Here is a 3,780-nt window from a genome sequence, read left to right on the forward strand (position 1 = left end):
AATGCAACACAGATTAACAATTTAGTATACAAACAAATGGGTACTCACTCAAAAAGAAGTAAGAATCTTCTACCTCAATAGGATCAGAGGTGCAAAGTCAGAGGAAAATACCACTAAGTTTTTTGTTTACCATGCTAATGATTCTGTCAGCTTGCCACCTTTGATTCAAATTTTAGCACAATCTTAGGGGAAGGGGTAAGTCAAATATATTGATCCCAGTGTTTAACTGGTACTTATTTTATCAGCTCTGAAAGTTGACCTTGGCAGTATGTGACTCAAAACATAAGAAGTTGGAAGAGTTGTTGCAAAGCATTTTGTCCAATGTTCTAACAATTCTGCCAGCTTACCACCTTAGTAATAATAAGGTTTGAAATTTTGGGGAAGGAGTTAAAATCAATCTCAGTACTTGTCTAGGATTTTATGTTACTGACACTCCCCAGGAGGATTTGAACTTAGAACATAAAGGACTGGAACAAAAGCTACAAGAGTGTTTGATGCTCTAGCAATTTTACCAATCCACAATAATAATCCTTACAATAAAAATCCACTGTGTGTATGTCTGTATAGCTTGATACTTTATTCAAATGCCAAACACTATGAAACATGTACACACCACACAACAACACATAAGTACTCAAACTGTAACATACATCAGCATACACACACAAGTACATATATACAAAAGTCGCCATATAAAGATAAATTGACAATGAACAATTGTAGACAATTATGGACAACTTTGAAGCATGAACTGTTAAATAATTTAAATAAGTGTTTTGTCCAGTTGTCTACACTGGTTAATATTTGCTAGCTAGCCTAATGCAGTTATCAATACTTGTCTTCTGAAAAGCTGTTACAACACCAATGTTATTAACGATACACAGAAATGAAGACAAATAGTGAAAATAAAAATAGAAGAGAGGAAAAATGAAAAGAAAAGAGAAACTGTTTGAAAGAGAAGGGAGAAAGAGATTATGGGGGAAGTAGATGGTGAAGGCAGAGTAAATAAGATCGATAAAAAATTATAAGGAGAAAATAAGAGCAAGAATGAAAAGAAAGATAGGAAAACTCAGAGAAACACCAAAGCAATGAAAGACAATGAAAACAGAGATAAAGAAAGACAAAGAGAAATAAAAGAAAAAAAAAGACTGATAATAAAGAACAATAGAAATCTATTTTTACTTATTCCTTCTAATCCACCCCATGTTGCTGAGGCATCAGCATGTGCAGCAAATATTAAGGATCTTCGATTTCCAAGTCGGTAGTGTCCAAACAGATATTGTAAAATATCATGCAGAGCTGAGACAATCCGTAGGAGGTAAGTTAAAGCTTCGATGCAGGCTTCATCCCTCAATATACTGAACATTCCTAGTATTTCAGTGCAGTGAGGTAAATACCATATATTGACCACCTCGTGTCCATCTGGAGACATGACTTTATCATCGGCTTCTATGTTCAGTTCACTACAAGACAAACAGATAGGATGGAATTATTTTGAATTTAGATATGAATTTTATTTGGGATATTGAGAAATTTTATAAATAAACAGCTGATAAAACAGCGAGAATATAAAATACAGTACCAAAATTGTCTGTTTGGGATGTTGCTACAAAAGCATAATGAACAGTTAAAAGTTTAAACATTTTAAAGTTAAAAATATTAAAACATTTTGAATTTTGCCCTCTGCTTTACAATCTTTAAATAGGACAAAAATTAAAACAAAAAAAATGAAAAGAAACCTGTTCTTCATTTGAACTAGTTCAAGTGCTGTCATCATTATCCCCCCTCCCACAAATACCAACAACAAGAACACCACTATCACTATCATCTTTTTTTGATGCTGGTATGAGCTGAACATAATTTCAAGACTTAATTTCAAATTAACTTCAGATTTAGTAAAATGAAAATTTACAAGTTCAAGTTAACTAAAAACAATATGCATTTTCTGGTTTTCTGGTTAACAGTTTCATTTACTTCAAATCACTTTTTAGTTAATGTTACAGGGTTCTTTTATAAGCTTTCACTGACAGGTAACAACATTAACAAAAATCCAAATGAAATGCAAAGTTGAAATCATAAGAGAGAAATATCAAAAATTGATATTACCTTTTCCTCCTGTCTATATATGAATCATTTGGGCCATCACCAACTATGTAAATACCAACTGTGAAGAAAGTATCCCTGTAAAAGTAAGTACAATCACTTTAGACAGAAATTTACCAACAAATTAACTATATACCTTAGGTTTTTCAATTATATTAATCTGATTATTATGTTCACCGTTATAGTCAAATTCATTTAAACATTATTTTATTTTCTATGCTGCTATATGTTGGTTAAGTATATGTATAAAATCAAGTGCTTAAAGAGATCTTACATATGATTTTGTACTGCAAGAGAAATGATGATACCATTGGAAGTTCCATCAATGTTCTATACAGCAGAGGTAAAAAAAATTGTGGCTTGGAACTGCTGTACCAAGTGGGTCATGGAAGCAGGGTCTACTGGATGGAGTGGATGATAGAGTGCACAGCAGACTTTCCAAAGTGGAAAAATCATCCAGCATTATCAACAAGAGTGGTATGAGACTAGACATTGTACTCAACTCACTTTCATCAAAACAAGTGGTTCTGATTGATCTCACATGAATATAACAGCAGACTGGAGGACACCCACATCTACAAGACTGAAAAATATGGCAGTTTAGCCATTAGATAGGGGGAAATCTGGTTAAGTCCTTGTCATAGAAGTGGGAACGAGAGGGATTATAGGCAAAGCTGCCTATAATCACATGAAATGACTCTCAATTTCTGGGAAAAAGAGAACCAGGGCTCATAATGCATTGGTGAAAGTAACTGAGAAGAGTTCCAACTTAATATGGTCAAAGAAGAATGGAAGTGTATTTCAGAAGTTATAACTTACCCTACGTTTAACTGCCATTTGATACTGAAGTGATTATGACACCCAAGGTACCTTGGCCCCAGGGTACCTTAACCACTTAGGAGGATTACTATACAGACAGTAGCAGAGAATGTGACAGCAGAGGGGAATCCAGGAGTTATTATCTGGATGTGGCCCAACATCCTTAGAGTGTAAAGTGCTAAGGGCTGAAATATTAACATGAGGACGGTTCAGCTTTTAAAGTTTCTTACTATAGTAGAAGACACTTGCCCAAGGTCCCATGCAGTGGGACTGAACCCAGAATCATGTGGCTGGGAAGCAAACTTCTTACCACACAGCCACACCTGTGCCTATTGAAGTGGTTAGAGGAAAACGTTTTCACATTTTCACATGTTACATACAGTTTATCTTTGAAGAAAAAGGAAAATAAATCCTCAGTCATCGAAATTCACTAAACTTCTTCCATTTTCTGTAAATCTAATTTCTATTCTATCACTGGCTTCATCCAATCTTTCAAGTTTTTCAACCTTTTTTGTTCTTAGATTGACTTTTCATCAAAAACTTTGTGCAAAAACAACTTGTTTAATTACCTTATTGATGGAAAGTCATCCAATGCCTGCATGATATATTTATAGATTCCAATAATTTGACTTCTCAGTAAATACTGCGATATGTTCGTTGCTGTATTATTGCATGCTTCAGATATAAGATCACTGTATGCCGAATATATTATTGAGAAATATAAATTAAAACAAAATGACAACCTGGAAATATCTCTTTGGAAACATTGAAAAGTTTAAGTCAGAAAGAGAAGGTTATGAAAAATGTCTTTGCCAATGTGTGTGTTCATGAGAGAGAGAGAGAGAGAGAGAGAGAGAG

The 3,780-nt window shown here is 34.0% G+C and overlaps 1 protein-coding gene across 3 annotated transcripts in view; it reads right to left on the bottom strand.

Annotated features, from left to right (window-relative positions):
* LOC106870339 (uncharacterized) overlaps positions 1–3,780 on the bottom strand; it is a 164,102-nt gene that overhangs the window by 30,865 nt on the left and 129,457 nt on the right. For all 3 annotated transcript variants that reach the window (XM_052966375.1, XM_052966373.1, XM_052966374.1), the window contains exons 31-33: positions 3,492–3,614; positions 2,107–2,181; positions 1,183–1,463 (exon numbers count right to left, since the gene is read on the bottom strand). In XM_052966375.1, coding sequence (XP_052822335.1) covers positions 1,183–1,463; positions 2,107–2,181; positions 3,492–3,614 — 479 coding nt within the window. The remainder of the gene's footprint in view (positions 1–1,182; positions 1,464–2,106; positions 2,182–3,491; positions 3,615–3,780) is intronic.

This window comes from Octopus bimaculoides, chromosome 3 (assembly GCF_001194135.2).
Source record: "Octopus bimaculoides isolate UCB-OBI-ISO-001 chromosome 3, ASM119413v2, whole genome shotgun sequence".
In the NCBI taxonomy this organism is placed as follows: Eukaryota; Metazoa; Mollusca; class Cephalopoda; order Octopoda; family Octopodidae; genus Octopus; species Octopus bimaculoides.